We start from the raw sequence: 20333 nt of genomic DNA, 5'->3' as shown, positions 1-20333 counted from the left end.
TCAGGACGACCAGTAGAGTCTCCATCCCATGTCCTGGACGGAAGCCAGACTGGAAGGGATCTAGGGATGAGGAATCATTCAGGAAGACATGCAGCTGCTCTACCACCGCCTGCTCAATCACCTTACCCAGGAACAGGGGGTTCGAAACTGGGCAGTAACTGACCAGGTCAGCAGGGTCCAAAGATGGTTTTTTCAAGAGAGGCCTAACCACAGCTTCCTTCAGGAAAAATCCCGGAGCTCAGAAACATGTTGACAATGGCCGCCAGGGCATCCTGTAGTCCATCCACGCTGGCCACCAGCCACGAAGGGCACGGGTCCAAGGAGCGTGTGGTAGGCCTAACTGCTCACAGGATCCTGTCAATCTCATCCCCAGAGAGTGGGCTGAAATGATCTAATATTATCCCAGAAGGTGGCCAAGGGGCCTCCAGTTCGCACACTGTATCAACTGTGGCTGGGAGATCACGGTGGAGAGACAAGATTTTATCAGCAAAAAAAGCTCCCAAAAGCCTCACAGCCAATATCCGAATTTAAATTTTGATGGTCCCCTCCTGACAAGGAGACCAAAGACCAAAGCACCCGGACCTGGTGGACATGTTGTTCTTTATTAAGGTCAACCTCCACCTGCTTGGCTATCCCTCCCTGGACCTGGACTTATCTAGGCTCTGAGCCACCCCAGTCTATCAGGGTCTTAAGTTCTAGGGCAAACTCCTCTGCTGCAGGCTCAAAGTCTCAGGGCCACCATCTGGCTCTGGGGCCAAGCTAAGTGGGTACCTCGGCCGAGGGCTCACATTGTTCCTTCTTTTTGATTTTATAACTCTCTCTTTATTTTGTGCATCTGTCCTGCCTGCTCAGGTCAGGTGTCTGCATGTGGCGGGGTAGGACTCCCATGCAACAGGGAATTTCCCTTTTGGGTGGAACTTGCCCCTATCCATGGGACTTGATCTCTCATCTCCTGGCGGGGGGAAGGAGTTCTGTTGGTGCCACCATAGCCGGCAGGCAGGTGATGTCTTCTGGGGAGGGGGGGCAGAAACAATTTTGTGCACATTCTGTGTTGTCGTCCCCTCCCCCAACCAGCAGTCCTGAAAGAGGCATCCCTTGAGGGCCCTGTTTGCCTGCTACCTATAAGCTGCACCTGCTCATGATGGGATGCACACCATGAAGGGCGGTGGGACTTAGAACAGCCTCCCCCCAAGGAGAGGGAGGCATCCTTCTCATCTGCGACAGCTGGCAGTTGGGTGATGTCTGTCATCACCGCTCCTCAGCATGAGGGACAGTGTTACACATGTAGCTGTGCAGGACCATGGGAGGGTCCCCTATCACGGTACTTGGTGTATCTCTCACCCCCCAACCTAGGGGAAATGGGTTCCATTGTTGCTGCCACGGCCAGCAGGTAGGTGATGTTTGTGGCCACCGCTCCTCAGCATGAGGGACGGCTTTGCACATAAAATTGTACAAGACGGTGGGAGGGCCCCCGATCCATGGGACCTGCAGTCTCCTCTGCGGCAGAGGGAAGGGGTTCCATCCTTCTGCCACGGCCAGCAGGTGGGTGACGTCTGTGGCCGCATCCTTCTACAGTCCCTAATGGGACCTGCTGTCTCCTCTGTGCTGGGGGGAAGGGGTTCCATCCTTGCCACCATGGCCGGCAGGTGAGCGATATCTGTGGCCGCATCCTTAGGGACCTGCTGTCTCCTCAGCACAGGGGGGGGGAGAGGGTTCAATCCTTGCCGCCACAGCCGGCACGTGGGTGACGTCTGTGGCCACATCCTTCTACATTCCCTAATGGGATGTGCTGTCTCCTCTGTGCCGGGGGACAGGGTTCCATTCTTGCTGCCACGGCCGGCAGGTGAGTGAGGTCTGTGGCCACATCCTTAGGGACCTGCTGTCTCCTCTGCACTGTGGAGGGGAGGGGTTCTGTCAGTGCCACCATGGCAGGCAGGTGGGTGATGTCTGTGGCTGCCACATCGTATCCCTTGGACTTAGAATGGCCATCTTGTCTCAGAGGTGTCTTTTGCCACTAGAATCAAATCCATGTACTTAGATAATGTAATAATATGTCAAAATATGAGAATTTGCAACAATGTGATATGAAATTCTATGATGAGTATATGCAACTATATGATATGAAATACTGTGATAATGTGCAAATATGCAACAATGTGATATGAAATACTTTGATAATGTGCAAATATGCAACAATGATATGCAATACTGTGATAATAACTGTCAGGGCTTGTCGCTGCCGCCGCTGGGCGGGGCCCCAGCTGGGCCGGCCCTGACGTCAGAGGGGCAACTCCCTCTCAATCCACCCGCTGGCCTGCTCAACCTGGTCTGCTTACCCTCTGCATCCTCCATCATCTCCTCCTCCCAGAACTCTCCTCCAAGCCTCCACTCTCACACTGCTCTCACTCCACACCATCTCTCCTTACTCACACCCACCACCTCAGAGCTCTTCCTAGCCACCTTATATAGGGTTTCCTTTCCCCGCCCCGCCCTCCTTCTAGGCTTGTTCTCTCTCCTGACTTGGCCCAGCTGTGCCTTCCCTCAGGTGTTTCCCTCCTATCACTAATCCCTTCTAGGCTTCTTTGCCTTGCTGGCAGGGTGGGGTTGAATGCGAGCCATCCCCAGCTGAGGTCTCCTTGGCCTTGCTCATGAGGAGCTGCCCCAGTAGGCGTTTGAACTGCTGAGCTTGCCTGGCCTTGCTCACGAGGAACTGCCCCAGCCGGCTGCTGTGCTGCTGAGCCTCCTTGGCCTTGCTCGCGAGGAATTGCCCTGGCCAGCTTCTGGGCTGCCTGCTCATTGATGCCGGGCGGGGCTGCCCATCTCCTCCCCCAGAATGCCTGTGGCAGCTCCACCTGGAGGGGCTTGGCTCCTAGCACCTCCTGAGCCAGGCTACTGTCCTCTTGCCGGGGCGTGGCTCTGGGCTGTAGTGGCTGCTTCTCCTCCTTGGCTGGTAAGGGCTCTGTTTGGGCTGTTGCTGGGTCCCTATTCCCCCTGCCTTGGCCCTTTTCCTCTAGCCTATTTAGCCCCCTCTCTTCCCCCTGGAGGGTGGGACTAGTTGGCTTCTCCCTGCTCCCTCCAGCCTTCTGAGGCTTTGGCCTTTCGCCCCTTCCCCCTGGAGTAGGCAGGTTCCCACTCTGTTTGCCAGTCAGAACGGTTGAACTGCTGTCTCCCGGCTGCCCCCCGCCGCTGCCTGCCAGCAAGTCCGGGGGCTGGGCTGCTGACCCTGGACAATAACTGTGTGCCGCAGAGGTTTGGGTGGGTTTTGTTTGGACAGCGGCCATGTCTTCTAGGGCAGAGGGGCCTCACGCTGTTGAGATCATAAGCTGTGGGAGGTAATAGGCCCCCCCCTGAACCCCGCTAGCAGGACTTAGAATGCCCTCCCCCCAAAGAGGGGGAGGCATCCATTCCATCCATGCAAGGGGACTTAGAATAGCCTCCCCCCCAAGGAGGGGGAGGTGTCCGTCAGTGCTGCCACGTCCAGGAGGTGAATTTTGCTGGCAGCCAGTCACTCACCACTCCTCAGCACAAGGGATGGGTATCAATCAGTCTTTTTCCCGTTCCCTCCTGTACCCAGCTGCACACTATCCATGGGACTTGGGATCCATCTGGGGGACTTAGTCTTACCCTCCCCAACCACGGGGAGGAGGGGGCGACCACCGACATCATCCATCACCTGTGCCTGATGGTGGCTGCCTGTTGGGGCGTGCAGGCGGACACAGGGGGGCTGCAGCCAACTGGTAGCCAAGAAAAGCCTCCAAGAAAAGAGGTGGCTGACCACCTCCTCGAGCCCGTGAGGAGGGGCGGCCACCGACATCACCTATGTCCCAGACGTGACGGTGGCCGTCCACTGGGGCATGTGGGCGGGCACAGGGGATGCTGCCGGCCAGCAGCCACACCCCCTGCCCCCAAGAAGGGAGGCGGCCGACTGCCTCACTGAGCCCGTGAGGAGGGGGCGGTCTCTGACATCACCCATCTCCCAGATGTGACAGTGGCTGTCTGTCGGGGCATGTGGGCGGGCATGGGGGGTAATGCCAGCTGGTGGCCTAACCTCCAGCCCCCGAGAAGGGAGGTGGCCAAAGCGGGGCGTTCTAGGCTCCGACGAACCACGAACCATGAAACGATTTGTGAACTGGGTCAATTTCATTAAGCTTCAGGGTTCGGGCCCATCTCTAGTGTTTACTAGGAATGGCAATTCCAGTTCAAATCCTCACTCTGGAATAGAACTTGTTGGGTGACCTCAGACCAGTGATTTCACTGGTTTTCATAAGGATAAAATGGAGGATGGGAGAATGTTGTAATTCGCTTTAGCTCCCCAATGGGGGAAAAAGTAGGGGATAAATAGCTGAATAAATAATACAAGTAGACATTTAAAAAAAAGACTGGGCCTTTTAGCCAATATAAACTACTAAGGAAGACTACAAAATCAAAACACATTTGACAAGCTCTAATAGACTCTTTAGGAGTTACAATAAATTATGACAGGTAAAAAGCAAGTGAGGGACCAAGATCAAAGTTGACAGAACAGGGTAAGAAATTCCTTCATTATCCTGTACTTAGAAGCAACTGATAACCACTTACATAATTTAAGTGTGTGTTAAATGCTGTCAAGTCGCAACAGACTTAAGCAACCTATAGAATATTACCATTCAGGTCAGGGTTCCATAATTTTTACAGCAACAGATGTAAACAGGGAATCAAGAAATACATTACAAGTTAGTCATCTGGCTGTTTTGCAACTGAATCCTTTGTAGACGACTAATGCCAGAAGACCAGCAGAACCCCACCGACTCGCTTGGACTGCTCAGCACCTTTCAATATCACAACCAACGATATCCTTTTGAATCACCTAGCAAGACTGGAAACTGGGAGCCGTCTACTGGCGCTGCTCCCACTTGCCAGATCAAAACCTGAAGTTTTAAACACTAGTCCCTGTTCCCTCCCAAATTTTGCTCAACAAACCATTAGTGAATCTCAGAAAAATAACTAGGACAATTTGTGATGGGTTGTGGGGGTCTACAACGTGAAGAATTTCATTAAGTGCGCTTCCTTGGAGCTTGTCTAGTGTTAGTTTAATTTATTTTCTTGGCTGTGGTCTTTGCAGGTACATCTTCCCCAGCACTATCTAAAAACTGCACAGCCATTCGCTTTGTCACGCTCACAAAACCCCATGTTCTTTTCTGACCAGAACAAAAAGCTAATCAAGGAAAAAACACATATGGGACAGGGTTTACAGAGCCATAGGCAAAGCCTGCAGTCTGTTTCTATTCCTTGAAAAAACCCCTATGTACTAAACAGGAGCAGGCCTAGCCTGGGAAATATTTTGTTTATTGGCTTGAAAGGCCTCAAGATGCAACAAGTACAAATTCTTTTAGTAAAGACAACCCTCAGAAGCCAGAAAGGTAGGAGGAGGATGCAGTGGGAGCTCAAGATAAACAGATATAAACCAAAATCCACCTGCCACATGGTAATCTGATTCATTCTCTCATCACCAACCTGAGTAGAACCTTAACCACTAAGAAAAGAAGACCAGTCTTCATAGTAGCATTTCTCTCTAAACCATTTCTACCTGAAGATGTGATTCCTTTAACACACTTTCTGAACTCCAGCCACAAAAGTCATTTTGTTTCAGACTACTTTGAGCATGATGGATAGTAATCCAAACTTAATACACCCTTCCCTTAGTCCTCTGCACATACATCTTAGCTGGCACACACAAGAAGTTGTCATCTTACACCCTACCCCACAGGAATCCTGTAAAGTGGGTTCAGGTAGAGGGGAAAGGGAGGTCAAAAGTGGGGGGCGGGGAGAATGAGAAAATTACAGCATGAAACATATTTATACAGAAGTGTCTGAATCATGTTTAAATCAGATGGAAGCTTAAATTATTTTCCAGCGGACCTCTCAAGTTAGACAACTGGAATAAAAGAGAACAAGTAGAAAAATCTGATGAAACATCAAGTATATTTCAGAAGTGTGATGGATGGCAATTTTATTGCAATTTCTACTTCAATGGTTTTGTATGATAGTGGCACCCAACTTAATATAGTAAAATCAGCTTTGCTTGGTGAGAGTCCCTTCAGCTCAACGGCAACCACACAAATTGATGATCTCCGCCAGCGCCACATTTTTGTTGTCAAAACAAACTTTCATGCATTAATTTTCAAGTGATGAAAGCAGCCTGCCACAGTCTTGTCACACAAATAATACGCTTCTCCAAGTTCTGGCCAGAAGGATATTCCCAACAAAAGTCATAATCAAGCTGATATATATATATGCTGAAAGGAAAATAATCACAACAGCAATTGTCGGATTTTCAGATGAAATGAAACTTGGCTTCCAAAGAGATATTAAGCATTCGTTTGACAAGGCTCCCTAACAAGAGATTCTTAATAATAGGACTGCCAGGTCCCCCGGAGACCAAACCAGGGCACATTGGGAAGTCTTACTTTGCGCGCGTGGGCAATGTGCACATGCGCTGGAGCACTTCCTTGTCATGCCGGGAATAACATCATTCCCCCGTGATAAGGAAGTGCTCTGGTGAGTGTGGAAACACACTGCAGGGCTCTTGTGCCCATTCCTAGTGCCTTTCCCCCCTGCTGACCAGGTGAGAGGAGAGAGCAGGGCAGAAGCCGGGAGTGGGGGGTTCTTCCACCCCCACCAGGGGAATGGGATCTGGTGATGCTTGGAAGGAAGAAAAGATGACGAAGCTGAAGTTGGTTCCCAGTTCCTTATTCGCAGTTCCTAGTTGCGTATTTGCAAAGCCAAACACAAATACTTGGGGAAAGTGAAAAGCTCTGCAGCTTTTCAATTGCTGTGAATACAGAATTGGGGCAGATACAAGGGACAGATTCCCAATACAAGCACCTGAGAGGCAGGCCAAATAGGAGGTCTTAGCTCCAGTGTCTGGATCAGCACCAGCATGTGTCCTCTTGTAGGGGACATTTTCTGGCCAGCCAGACTATGTGATATGCAATGATCCAAAGATTTTTTTTTCCGGATGCAGCTACCCCCTTTTCTGCTTATTGATTTGTTCTGGGGGCACGCTTTTTTGAAGCTCTTAACTCAAGAACTGGGCTTTGTAGGAGGACCCAGTATATGTCCACTTAGAGGGCAGAGTCCACTGAATGTGTAGGTGTATGATATATGCTCCTACAATCTTTACTTTGGGCTGCAGAGCTTTTCAATTTCCCCCAATATTTGTGTTTTGCTCTGTGAATAAGGAACTGGGAACGGGGAACCAACACCAGCTTCGTGAAAAGATGAGTCTTGCAAAGTTAAAAGTCTGTTCAAATTTACCATTCTGAACACCTCCAAGAACATTTAGAGATTATAACTCAAAACCAAATCAAAGAAAGCAGATTACACAAAGCAGAATGTCACGGTTCCCCGACATACACCGTGGCTCCCGGAAGTACTTCCTCTAGCACCTACTGAGCTTTTCAGTAAGCAGGTGAGGCCACTGCAAGACAGGGCTTGTTTTTGGCCGCTTTCACACAACTGAAAGGAGTTTCCATGGCTGCAACAGTGGCAGCAGCTACTGGAGAAACAGTAGGACTGGTAAACACCCGGGATCTCCTTAGCCAGTGTGTGGTTCCATTCTCCCTTCAGGCTTTCCTTCTTTTTAGCCCTCATCTCTTTCTTCCTCCCTCCCTCCTTGCGCTTGCCTTCGTTTCTTTTTATTCCTCTTCTGTGAATCATTTTCAAAACAAAACATGGGTGGTATTGCACATGGCTCTGCTGCCTGAGGCAGCCATTTGGGGCTTGACTCCACCTCCTGAGGCAGCCATTTTGGGGGTGGTGCTCACCAACCTCTTTCAAAATTCCAGACATGCCTCCAGGCTCAAAAAGGCTGGGGGGGGGCTGCATTATGAGCTCTTGGTTTCCCTGTCTGGTGATTTAGGTTTTGTTTTTTTGGATAAGACAGTGCTTGAGACTCGGGGGCGGGGGCGGGGGGGGAGTTATTTTATCTACAAACAGTAGATTGAAAGCAAAAGGGCAGATTCCAAATGGGTTTTTCTTTCCAAAGGAAGCAGCACGCCCCGGCAGCAATCAGGAGCACCTCTCTCCTTAGCTCCCCTTGACGCAACGTCCCCCCGTTGCTCTGGATCATTATCGCCACCAAGAATGGGCCCCCAACAATCCATCCAGTCAGCATCAAAGTCCCAGATGGCACTGCTTCCTTGGCCCATTCGCTATTGGCGGGTCTTCCATCATGGGTTTGTTTTCGCTACTAATCTGTCAAGTCATGTTGTGCTCCCCTTCCCTCCCCAAAGGTTTCCTTTCCTCTCCCTCACCCCACACAAATCCCATTGGGCAGGTAAGTGACACTAGACCAATAGCTATACAGACTGCACAATATGAACATGCAATTTCAATGCAAACGGGGACAAAGGCCGTTTCCCCGTGTCTTAAAAATAGCGCCCCACTCACAGAACGCTGGCGGGTCCTTCCGGAATCATAACTGCCTGCCTCTGTTTTGGAAACGCTGACGTCAGAAGCCACGTGAAAGGAGCCGCCAGCGTTCGGTGAGTGGGGCGCTATTTTTAAGACACGGGGAAACGGCCAAATACACCTCCACACATGGATGCCCATGAAGCTGCCATATACTGAACTGGCCACCTACTCAGACAGGCAGCGGCTCTCTAGGGTCTCGGGTACAGATCTTTCACATCACCTGCAGCCTGGTCCTTTTAACGGGAGATGCCAGGGATTGAACCTGTGGTCTTCTGCATGCGAAGCAGAGGCTCTTCCACTGAGCCACAGCTGCTCCCCACTAAAATTTATCATCTAGGAGTCTTTTCGTCTTAGGAGAAAATATGTACACACTCAGTCCATGGGGCTTCCAAAATGAGAACCATCTACAAAAATGGAATGAGCAGCAATCCAGTTTCTGGAATCAATGTTTGTGAATACCTTGACTATGTACAGACTTTACCATTCCATTTATTAGATTTATTGCCTGCCCTCCCCACAAACAGGCTCAGGGCAGGTCACAACATTATTAAAACATACAAAGATAATGTTCATTAAATAATAGAACCACATTAATATCAATAAATTACACATACAAAGAGGCGTCTACTGTCAATTCCAGTTAAAAGGCTGAGTAAAGCTGTAAAGTGCTGCTGGCAAGATAAATTCATATCCAGGGCAGGGATGGCAGAACACGGGAAGTCAGGAGGGACGAACCACCTCAGCCGTTGGCCCGGCAGAACCGGAAGGTTGAACTGGTATGCACTGGGTGCCGCAGGGGCTTGAACTATGATCCTGGGGCCAGCAGCTCTTCTCTGTGCCACAGGAGTCCCCTGCTTCCCAGGAGAGCTCTCACAACTTTGAGACAAACAGAAAAGACTTATTTCAAAGGGTTCAGACCTGCCTTCTGATATAACATTGTCTTGGATAAAGAACCAAGAGCCTGTATCCTACCGCTCCACTCAGCAAAGTCTGAATCCTTCTGCTGGCCTATGGAGCCTTCCCTTCAAATCAAGTGGCTCTTTGGTCAAGAGGAAGCCTTCACTGAAGACAGGGAAGGCTCTTCAGAGTGGAGGAAAGCATCAGACTTCACTGAGAGAAGTGGGGGGATACCTGTAAATCAGATGATTTCTACAAGGATGTGGGTAGAGGGGGGGGGAGCCTACCTGTTTCCTTTTTTCAGGAGGAAGAGATGGGTCCCCATCCTACAGGAAGGAATAAGTTACACGTCACTGGAAGAATAACAGGACTTCATGTATTTATTCATATAAAATATTGATATCTTGCCCCTCCACAATCCAGTCTTACAATCCAGTTAAGCAGTAAAACACCATCAATAAACCAAGAGACCAGCCAGCAGCAAACATTACCACAGAACACAAAAATCCAAAATGAAACTCAAGACTCTCAGTTGAATACTTATCCAAACTGGTGTGGCAAGGAGGCAATCAATATATACACAGAGAGAGTATCAGAATGCAACTGAAGAAGGGAGGGGACACTCCCTTGCGTCTGCCCCTTCTTCCATTTTATCTCCATGCCATGTCAATTGGGCAGAGAGAGTGCGCGCGTGTGTGAGAGACGGGCTCAGGGTCACATAGTCAGGGTCATCATGACCAGAGGGGGATTGTAACTAGTCCCTGTCATAGTCCAATACTGGTTAGACCAGAGGGAGATATGCAGACTTCCGATGAAAGGGCGTTCCAGGAACACCAGAAAAGGCTCTCTCACTCTTTTGTTGTAACCCCCCTAATTTCTCTCAGAGGTGGGAAATGACAGAGAATCTATGACAGAGATGTCAGTGTTCTGGCAGGGTAACATGGGAGGAAGCAGTTCTTTAAGTGGCCTGGTCCCAATCAAAACCGGCATTCTGGTTACCAGAGCAAGAACCAAGAGCCCCTTAAAGACCAACTAAACTTCGAAGGCATGAGCTTTTGAGAGGCAGAGCCCCCTTCGTCAGATACCAGTTTGTTTCCAGGCCCAAGTCAATAACAACCATTTGAATTTTGGTGCTATGTTCATGACAAGTGATCCCAGCCCCTTCACAGGCAGCTGTTCTCTGCACCAGTGGAAACTTCCCAAATGTTTTCAAAGAAATTGCCACATAAAAAGCACTGTGGTAATCTAACCTAAAAGTTATTAGCACATAGATTACTGTAGCTAAAGCCTACCTTATAAACCTATTTTGGATTAAGAATTACATTTAGCAAAGTAATACAGTATTGCAGTCTAGGTATTTTTTTTAATTTATTTTTCAATTTAACAAAAGGGGTACAGAAGAAAGAGGGTGAAAAGGGAGGGAAAATTGAGACAAATATTTAACTATGTGCTACAGAGATTACAAAAATGCAGAGTTCAAAAACCAAAAACTTTACCAATATTAAAATAGAAATTAATATAATTATTAATTAATTATTGCGCTTAACTGGTATATATTTTCCAACTATACTGCACAAGCACAATTTGAACCTATTCCTGCTTATTATTTAATATTAATAATATTAATAATAAAAAACCTCATTATTTCATTATTATTCCATACTATCTTTCCCTTTTCACTACTTATTTCTTAATGTGACTGATTGCCATAACGTTCAGTATAAGAGATATTAACCTATTTCTATTCCTTATCTTGAACAAAAGTAAGTTCTTATCTCCCTTCTGCATCTCTTTACCTTGTGATGATACTTTACTTTTCAATAAACATGTTACCTTTATACCAATATTTCCAAGTTGTACGATCTGTTTTACCAACTATTTACAGTATTGCAATCTAGGTACTGAGCTTGTTCAGCCAGAATAAGTAATCCTTAATGAAATGAAATCCTGCCCTCAAGTCATAACTGACTTATGGTGACACCCACCCACCCCGGTGGGGTTTTCATGCCAAGAGACTAACAGAGGTGGTTTGCCATTGCCTGCCTCTGCACCCCTGGTCTTCCTTGGAGGTCTCCCATCCAATTACTAACCAAGGCTGACCCAGCTTAGCTTCTGAAATCGGGTAAGATCAGGCTCTCCTGGGTCAGAACAATCCTTAATAGCAATGGACAATAATGGTATTGTCAACACAGAACCAACAGGACTATGAGGTTTCACAACACTCCCTGTGTTTTATACTGGCAAATATTAATGCAGTGTTTTCAAATCAGCTACATACAATCAGTTCCCGGTACTTCTTTTTCAGTGATTGGTGCTTTTCCCGCAGTTGATTCGCCATCAGTTTGTATTGGTCCCTTTCCTGCTGACATGTGTCCAGTTCCTTGGAAAGGATTAGCAATGCTTCCTTCTTACTTTCCAGTTTCCTTTTACAGATCAGGTACTGTAAAAAAGAAGGCATAACTGATGTACAGTACATGTCACTTAAACCACACAAAAACAAACCAAAAAGGTCATTTTAGAAGCTGAGTAGTGGAAGGGGACACATTTAAATTTTTTAAAAACTATGAAATGAAACAGCTTCTGGGATAACAGAAACAGTATTTTTCAGACCTGAGAACATTCAATACAGCTAGTAGGGATAAAGAAATTTTCTTTCACAGTTCAAAAATAAACATGTTGGGGGGGGGACCATCTACCACGTTCTCTCCATCCTTCTAATCACTAAGTCTGATTTCTTCCATTCTCTCGCTTCACCCTCTCTGTTCTGTTCCTGGGGCATTCCCTATCCCTTGCTATTCAGACGGCTCCGTCCACTCCTTTATTTAACCAGCAGCCAAGGACCACCAAAGACTCTTTTCTTAGACTTTTCCTACCTCCTCCTCCTCCTCCTTCCTGTCTCTTTTAGATGGAACATTTTGGGCAGCGCCCTTAAAAAAAGTCAACGTAAAGTCCTTAATCCCCCCACCCATGAAACACTGTATTTGTAAACCACAGAAATGGACAGAACTTCAAGAATTGAGGAGAGAAAAGGAGATGACACTGTGAGCCCTCAGCCGCGGTGCCCACATTACAGCAAATGCATATACAAGCAACATCACATGTTCGGCCATGCATGTGATCAATGCAACATGAGAATTACTCAACGTATATGTAACAAAAAACCAAGTGTCCACTGTACACAATCTGTACATGCATTCATTGTAAGTTGTGAACAAGGGCTTTGAGCACATTCACTTAACAGAGCATTGTCTATTAAAAAAACCTGGAGTCCTCTGCCGCCAGGGAAGATATATTTATTTTTAGTTTAAATTCCTGATTTTCAACCCCCTCATCCTTGATGACAACCTCAGAAGAAGCTATACAACATGCTGGTAATAACAGCTACGCTATGCAGAGAGGAGGATCAATTCCGTCCACACAGGATATACTCTCGCCTCAAAGAACTGGGAGAGATCCAACAAACTCTTGACACGAACATAGATGGACTCCAATTTCTGATGACCGTCCACTCCTACTGCAGCTCCTCACGCCACATCCCATGTTGTTCCAAAGAGTCCCCTGATACCCACAAGTGATTTTTCATTGGTTCAAGGGGCTGCAATGGAATGGAAAAAGGGGGAATGTCCCACTGCAAGAGCAAAAATCTGACCCCCCCCCCAGCTGCAGTTCAAAGTAGCGATCATCTTATAAGTGCGGAACTACACACTGTATGTGACACAGGGCTGCCGATGCGAACAGAACCCCCACATCAAATCCCAACCTCCATCCCCATCACGTACAGTCCAGTAGCACCTTTAAGACTAACCAACTTTATTGTGCCATAAGTTTTCGAGAGCCACAGCTCTCTTTGTCAGATGCATGCCACACATTTTGTGACAGCAAATCCAGATTTGCAACCAAAAGTATAATACGATCAAAATCTGCAGCTAGCTCCAACTCAGTGTTTATGATAACCTGTGCTTCAAAAGCAACTATCTCACTCACACATTAAGTCAGGGCTTTTTTTCTGGGAAAAGAGGTGGTGGAACTCAGTGGGTTGCCAGCACAGGACCACACAATGACGTCACTTTTGGGTCATCTGGAACAAGGGTTTTTTTTAAGTTTAAATCGCCCTGGGCAAAAATGGTCACATGGCTGGTGGCCCCACCCCCTGATCTCTAGACAGAGAGGGATTTAGATTGCCCTCCGCGCTGTGGAGGGCAATCCCCTCTGCCTGGAGATCAGGGGGCGGGGCCACCAGCCATGTGACCATTTTCAAAAGGTGCCAGAACTCCGTTCCACCACGTTCCAGCTGACAATAAAGCCCTGCATTCAGTTTTTTATATATGATTTAATAAAAACATAGTATAACTAAAAACACAAAATGTGTGAAGAAGCCCTATATTATATCTCAGTGCTGCAGTAAATCTGACACTGCAGAATTTATTTCTGTCTACACTTCTAAGTATAATTAGAAGATCCTCTTTGCTTTGCTCCCAATTTGTGGATTTTTGATGCTAGAAAAAATTGCAGAGAACATTCTTTATTCTGACTGGTCACAAAGAAATATTAATGCAAGCGCGACCCAAAAGTCACCAACATCTAGCTGCAAGAACCCTATATAAAAGGCATGGAAAAGATCAGTCTAAGGAAATGAACTTCCAAGAGGACACTTTCACTTTGAGTTAATTTTATTACTGGCAGCAGTAGCAAAGTTGAATTCCTGCCATAAATGCTCTGGGTTACAATACCTTGGCACTAAACTCAGGAAAGTAACATTATTGTCTTTGAATCCTTATTGACACTTTAAAAATGGCCAACTCTCTGATTAAAAAGGCACCCAGAAGTAGAAACATTATGTTCCATTGAAATGACATTGTAACTTGGAATATACAGTAGATTCTTGATAAGACACCAAAAATAGTTAAGAGTTGCAACTACTATGTCCCCAATTCAGATTTCACCATATCCTCATACTCAATGGCCACAGTAAAGCCATTGCTCTCTAAGGCCTCTTATCTGTAATGTGGGAAGGGGGAATAACACATAACAGCTCAGACTGTCCTTTATGGTTCACAGGATAATAAATGGACCACAGGTTCAAGCAGCTGTCTTCTCACAGCCTCCATCAGGGAACATAAGAGCAGCCATGCTGGGTCAGCAGACTCGCGGTCCATCTCGTCTAGCCTCAAAACCAGTGACGTCACAACTCTGTCTCCTCCCTCTTCTTGGCATGTAATTTTGATGTCATCTGATGTTCTATTAGGTGCTTGTAGCTCACTGGGCTCCGGGTCTCGAAACAGCAGAAGACCAACACCGTGTATCACACATTGCATAATACACAACGTGAGGACATGAGCAGGTCAGTAAGACTAGATGGGGAACACTGCTGGTACGTGGCATGTATGAGGCCAGCGTTCTTTACAGAAGCCACTGTTACACTTTTGAAAGGGATATCCCAAACCCTTGTAGCCATCACTGTTCCGTTGTTACAAGCACAACCATTTCAAACCAATAAAAATAAACTAAATGATAAATTTCACCACACAAGCCAGGCTCCTCTCAAGAGTGCAGTTACAACATGAAATAAAAGCATGTATTTGTCCTGTATTAATTCTCACTCTAGTCAGATTTATAAAGCAAAATATAATGACAACACACCATTTGCAAGCATATTGTCAAGAAATAACCACCATAACAACATGTAAAGTTGTGAGCTACAACTGGAACAACATGCTGATTTAAGGTCCTCTGAGATAAGGCCTAACATTTCCAGGTATTTATGCCAAATAAATGGAATATATCCCTTTAAACACTTATTCTAGACAACCCATACAATCAACCAAATGAAGCAGCAAAGTTTTTTCCCTGGACTATACAAAACGGCAGAACTGTCTACATGTGAGTGCATTTAATGTTCTTCAAAGTATTTGTGTAACCTCTCCCCACTGCTCCCTCCAAGGCTTCAGGCGGCTTCCAAGAAAGCCAACAATGAGATTCCCAAAACAATGAAGAGTACTTTAAAATAAATCAGGCTCATAAACAGCCCTAATTAAAAATAGCGCACTTCCAAGCCGCGGTAATAGAGGACTACAAAACACTCACTCAACAGCTGGAGGCCTTTCGAAAGCTGCAGGGAAAGATTGCGTCCGCTCCAGAAGGCCTCCAGAACATCAAAGTTTGGGGCTTTGTAGAGTAGACTGTTACATAAACCCAGCTCAAGCTGAGCAAACCCCTTGCTTCTTGCCCTACATCTCCTTTGTGGGCACAGCCTGTACTCCTGTGGGAAAAGAGGCCATTTCTGAAGCACATGGATCGTGTGAACGTTTTTGAAAGGTAACTGCCGGCAAGCTCACTGGCAGCCAGAGAAATTGCCACAAGACCATGTTTTTCTGCCTCTTACATCTGAACAGGAGGTGGGTAATATCACTTCGCATTAATGCGAGCCTCTGAGTCCCCTCTGCGTAAAGCGATTATTTCTTCATTTATTTGTTTTATTTATACCCCACCTTTCTCCCTAACGGGGATCCAAAGAGGCTCCCATCATTCTCCTCTCCTCCGTTTTATCCTCACAACCACCCTGTGAGGGACGTTAGGCTGAGTGTGTGGCTGGCCCAAGGTCAACCACCAAGCCTCCATGACAGAGCGGGGATTCAGATCGGAGTCTCCCACATCCTAGTCTGACATCCTAACCAGAACACCATGCTGGCTCTGATGTGAAGGCCTGGGAAAGCATTAAAAAAATCGCCTCAAAAGTCACACTCCTCTCCCCGGACGAGACGATGTTTGTTCAAATTTTCTGATCTTGGAGAAGGTGGAAACAATTATGAAACTATTGTATGAATGAAAAGAATACTTTTACATTTCATAAACATACCAAACTGCACCATCGCAGCAGTGCCATCCCAAGCTACAGAATTCCTACAAAGACAGCATATCCTGAAGATACACTTTCATGGAGTCACAATGGTATCTGGATAATGTCATGCCAGAGCAATGATGGAAGTGGCACAGGAGCCAGAACAAGCACGCCTCTCTGCTGGTGGCAGCTTTATCATTTCATTTCCATAATGGTGCACCTTGTTACCAAGGACAGGAGGAGTAAGGGTGGAGTCTCCAAGTCCTGCAGTGATTGGAGCAGACAGAGGAACACAAAACTGCTGGCCAGCCGCCCTAACTGCAACCATCTCCAAACTGGAAGAACTGGTTTGCTGCCTATTTTTTAAAAAGTTAATTCCATTTTTTTGAACAACATGTCTGAAATTAGCGTAGGTATCACACCTGTTGATTTTTTAAAATTATCTTTTTTGGTGCAGAGTGCATTAGGCTGTTAAACTATGCCAGGGGAAACCTGCTTCCTATGAAACTTACTAGGTGACCTTAGGGAAATCTGTATAACATTTCCGGGCTTCTTGAAGGAAGGGTGGAAAAAATGCTCTAAATAAATATAGAGTTGTGCAAGCAAAACTAATATTTAAAGTCACTTGGCCAGAACTTGGACAACTGTTCAAATGGTGTTTCATTGGGCAAACAGTGAGTTATGCTCAGAACCCTGAAACCTGAGAACATAAAAAACTAGTTATACTCCCTTCTGCAAGGATACAAAGAAAGAGTACTGTTGAGCAAGAGAGCAAGTTCCACACCTCAAAAGTCGAAATGCTGCGAATGTCTCCCGGGTCTCCCCCTTTTCCTCACCCCTTCCCCCGCCTGCAAAGGGCTTTAATGCGTACGGGTTCAGCAATCCTCCCTCCCTCAATGGCCTCATTTGTTTATTGAAATGTTTCCATTTCCTTCAGGTTCAAGCCACTTTATCATTCTAAATTAAAACCATCAGTAATGAGATAAAACCCCGTGTATCCACTCCCTCAGGAAAATGCGTGTGGCTCAAACCCCTTTCAAAGTTCTACCAAATAAAAAAGCCCTGCAATGCCTTCTTGAAATTTCTAAAGATGGTAGTCCCTTCACCTCCTTGAGAGCCCTGTGCCCTACCGAAAAGGAATAGGCTCTGGTAGATGCCAGGCAGACAGGCACCAGGGGGGAGGCAGCAAGAAGATAGCAGCTAGAAAACAGCAACCGGCACACATGGACACATGGGGGGAGACTGCCCTTTAGAGATGCGAGTTTTAGACTATGAGGGGCTTTAAAGGTGATAATCAGCACCTTGAATTGAACTCTTAAAAACAAACAGGCAGCCAATGTCACTATTCTAAAATAGGCGAGATGTGTTCCTGTTGGCTAGCCCCTGAGTCATGGGGCTCAGTGAAGGTCAGGACTCCTCAGGAGAAGAGGAGCCTTGTGTAACCAGCCAAGCCAGCCCTGATGCAGCTCAAGCTGGTAATCAGGAGGAACAGCTGCTGGCAGATCAGAGTCAATGGCCAGCAGCTGAGCCAGAAGCCCCAACACCCTCCAGCTTCAATACCACCGGTGAAGCCCAGCCACCAATTGCCCAAAGTCCCCAGTCAGTAGCTGAGCCAGAGGCACCAATGTCCTCCAGCTCTAACACCATGGGTGAAGCACAGCCAAGGACACCCAGACCTCCAGCTTCACCCAGAGAGCGCCGCAGACGAAAGCAACATATGGAGCTGTAGGAGAGGCAGCAGAGTGCATGCCTCCTGGCCAGGCGCCAGCTGCTTAGGGAAAGCGATGGAGAGTGAGCACAGGATAGCTCCCAAGCAGCTGGCTGCAAGCCCAGCTCGTCTATAAAACCCAGCCACAGAAGACCAGGAGGCGTGGAAGCAACATGTCGGATTCCTGCTCTGGCTGCAACCACTGCACTGAACCTTGCCTTACCGTACCATATGACCCTCAGACCGTGCCTCAACCTTGTCTCTGTCTAGCTCTTGCTCTGACTGGCAACTGACCTTCGGACCTCCTGACCTGGCTTTTGGATTCTGGACTTTGTACTCACTCCTGGCTTGGGACTTGTGCTCTGATCTTGGAACGGACTTGGACTACTCTGCTTGGGGTGGCTCAGCCCCTGGCACCCTGACAATAATTGTGCTGCTACATTCTGAACCAGTTGCTGTTTCCAGCTAGTCTTCAAGGGCAGTCCCACACAAGCTGCATCACAGTAGTCCAACTACAATGTGACAAAAGCAAAGGTTTGAGTGATGAGCTCAGCGGAATCAGCAAACCAAATGAAGCTGAAAGAAAGTACTCTTGGCCACTGTGCCGATCTGCTTTCCAAACAGCAAATCTGCGTCCGTGAGCACCCCAAGCTCTTAACCTGTTTGGCAAATGCCACAGGACACAAAAAGTAAGTGCACACTGTATGGAACAGACAGATAGGTCTCATCCAGATACACTTGCTACTTTATCAGTTTTGTGCCCTGCAAAGTGAAGATCTCCATCAGGCTGAAACCTAGTTAAATTACCTGTGCCTGAGAATATTTTCTTCAAGCAGATAACCACAAGTATTCGCTTCTCAACTCCACTTTATCTGACTAGCCGGGCTCAGCACAGATCTAAAAACCACACACACACCTTAACAACCTCAAGACATCTGTCAAAATCCTTGAAGGGAAAAAGATGGAATGACCAATTCTGACAAACAGGTGCTTCTCACACCCTTAGCCTGGCCTCTGCTATACTTGTCATAAGCACAACTTGACTAGCAAAGATAAGATGAGGAGGAGGAGGAGGAAGAAGAGGAGGAGGAGGAGGAGAAAGAAGGAGGAGGAGGAGGAGGAGAAAAATCATCACTGCGGGCTGCAGGTGGCTCTCTTTGCTGTATCCTCCATTCAGCACAAAGGTTCCCTCAACACCTGCCACAGCTAGCTAGATGCATTTTTGCCAAAGCAATGGCGACTGAAGAGAATAATTTCTTCACCACCACTGTTGCTTATAGGTCTCCAAACTGGTCCTATGACATTCGCAGCTAGATTCAGGACGAGGCTTAAATCAAGCAAAAGCCTGCAAAGAATGACAGGAGTCTGGAAGGGTGACAATAAAGGAAGGCGGAGGAGGGCCTTTCCCCTTTCTACCATGTCCCCTGCCTCAGCTCCCCTTTGTCCCTGGAACACCTGTTGTGGGAACCATCAGGCTCAGAGGATGCAGACCAGGAAGTCAGAAATTTCCCCACAATTACTGTTACAGGAGCAAAAGGAAGTGGGGTCCCTAAAACAACTGCTCAAGAAAGGCAAGTAAGGATGTATTTCCTCCAAAGCCCAACCAAACCCCTTAAATGGAGAAGTTGCACTTGGATTGGAAAGAGAATGCAGTTTCCCCTCACAACCCTAAACCCCGGGTGATAAAGCTGCCTGGTGCTTTCTGCTGTCAGGGACATTCCCCGGCGCCAACTGAAGATGTATGAATAGTCCTCACATAACACAGACTGGAGGGTAGGCACAGGTGTTTCTCGTAAAAGGACTCTACCACTGAGATCATCCTCTCATGCCCAAGTCTGCATCTTCAGTTTCCATAAACAGACACTTAACACTGCTTATAAACAGGTAACAGAGGAAAGAGGGACCCTCTAAATATTTCAGAATGCAGTACTGAAACACATGAGATACTATCTTAGACGACAAGGCATTATGAGTCTCTCAACACAAGACATCTTACACAGGACACTTAAGTGTAGGGAGATGCAATGTTCGCCAAGAAACATAGTTTAAAAAGACAGAACCTCAGAGATCGCTCCTCAAAGCATTTGTTAATTTTATCTTCATCTCCCAGAAGGCTCTGTCAATTTGTTTAAAAAGACAGAGCAGGGGAGGCGAAGATGAAATTAACAAACCCTCTGAGGAGCGATCTCCGCTGGCTCTGTCTTTTAAAACTATGCTTCCCGCCTAACAATGCGTCTCCCTATACTTGAGCATCCCCGTGCGAAATGTCTCATGTAGAGAGACTCCATGATAGGTTGTTTTTGTTGTTTTTTTAGAACGTTTTTTAAAAAAAACTTTCTAATGTTCAACAAAGAACTAAATGTGGAGAACTACTTGTACGGGACAGAAAAAACACGTAACTACAGCCTATTCTGTTTGTGAAACATGCTAACAGCA

General features: G+C 46.9%; 1 protein-coding gene across 1 annotated transcript in view; it reads right to left on the bottom strand.

The window, feature by feature from the left end:
- Window positions 1-20333, bottom strand: part of CCDC149 (coiled-coil domain containing 149) — a 126269-nt gene that overhangs the window by 93581 nt on the left and 12355 nt on the right. Inside the window, exons 2-3 of the mRNA XM_054999569.1 lie at window positions 11630-11791; window positions 9639-9677 (exon numbers count right to left, since the gene is read on the bottom strand). Coding sequence (XP_054855544.1) covers window positions 9639-9677; window positions 11630-11791 — 201 coding nt within the window. The remainder of the gene's footprint in view (window positions 1-9638; window positions 9678-11629; window positions 11792-20333) is intronic.

Source organism: Eublepharis macularius, chromosome 15 (assembly GCF_028583425.1).
Source record: "Eublepharis macularius isolate TG4126 chromosome 15, MPM_Emac_v1.0, whole genome shotgun sequence".
In the NCBI taxonomy this organism is placed as follows: domain Eukaryota; kingdom Metazoa; phylum Chordata; class Lepidosauria; order Squamata; family Eublepharidae; genus Eublepharis; species Eublepharis macularius.
Note: the sequence above shows the minus strand (reverse complement) of the source record. Positions and strands in the feature narration are given on the sequence as shown.